Below are 870 nucleotides of genomic sequence, written 5' to 3' on the forward strand. Positions count from 1 at the left end.
TTGCTAACTCTCATGGAAATAGTTGTTTTACTGCGCAGTAAACCAAGCCCAGTCTTGAGGTGTAGCCAGAGAGTAGCATGGTGCCCTCCTTGGGCCCCCACCCCCTCTATTAGACCATATTACTACAGCATGCTAACCCTAACCCTAAGGGCTCTTGGGGGTCTGGGGAGAATAAAAACAGACTGATTTACTGTTGTTTTCAATTGATTTTATGCGGCCCTTTAATATGTTTAATATTCACAGCCTGAGACTGTGACAGTTTCTTTCCCTTTTACCATCCTGGTAGTTTGCATAACAAGAAATTTGAAAGAGCTTTGAAACTGCTCTTCACTGTCATGCAAAAGGTTGGTTTCCTGGTTGCAATTGAATAGCCTGAATGACTTTGCTGTTAATGTGTGTAGCAGGCATGCTCCTGCTGTAGGACACCGTTTGCATCTTTTGAACGCTATTTACCTCACCCGCGTCGTTTGAAATGGTGGTTGTGGAGGTATGACTATGGTGTTGCGCGGTGTCATTCAGGCTGTGCTCTGTGTGACAGAGGCTTCCAGAAGGCCAGGCCTCTGACAGAGGCTTCCAGAAGGCCAGGCCTCTGCTACATGTGTTACCAACGTGCCACAGCGGTTGAGAAACAGCCGTAGGCTATTTTCAGATTTCCTACCTCCCCAAAAAAGTGTTTTACAGGGTCTCTTTCCACCCCCTTGGTCCACCCTGCCGCTTCCCAGTCCTCCTTTCCTGCTGGTGGGATCCTGATCTAGGACGTCGTGTCTGGGGGTTGTGGTATTGGGCCGGGCCCCTGGCTGGTGCTGCCTGGGCTGGCAAAATCACTCCCACGTGGGGGTCTGCAGCTGAGGTCGCTCTTGTCCTCCATAC

At 50.0% G+C, this 870-nt stretch overlaps 1 protein-coding gene across 1 annotated transcript in view; it reads left to right on the top strand.

The window, feature by feature from the left end:
* LOC136949177 (tau-tubulin kinase 2-like) overlaps positions 1-638 on the top strand; it is a 12,215-nt gene extending 11,577 nt beyond the window's left edge. Inside the window, 1 exon segment of the mRNA XM_067243388.1 lies at positions 539-638. Coding sequence (XP_067099489.1) covers positions 539-638 — 100 coding nt within the window.
* Positions 639-870: the final 232 nt, after the last annotated feature.

Source organism: Osmerus mordax, chromosome 9 (genome assembly GCF_038355195.1).
Source record: "Osmerus mordax isolate fOsmMor3 chromosome 9, fOsmMor3.pri, whole genome shotgun sequence".
NCBI classification, from domain to species: domain Eukaryota; kingdom Metazoa; phylum Chordata; class Actinopteri; order Osmeriformes; family Osmeridae; genus Osmerus; species Osmerus mordax.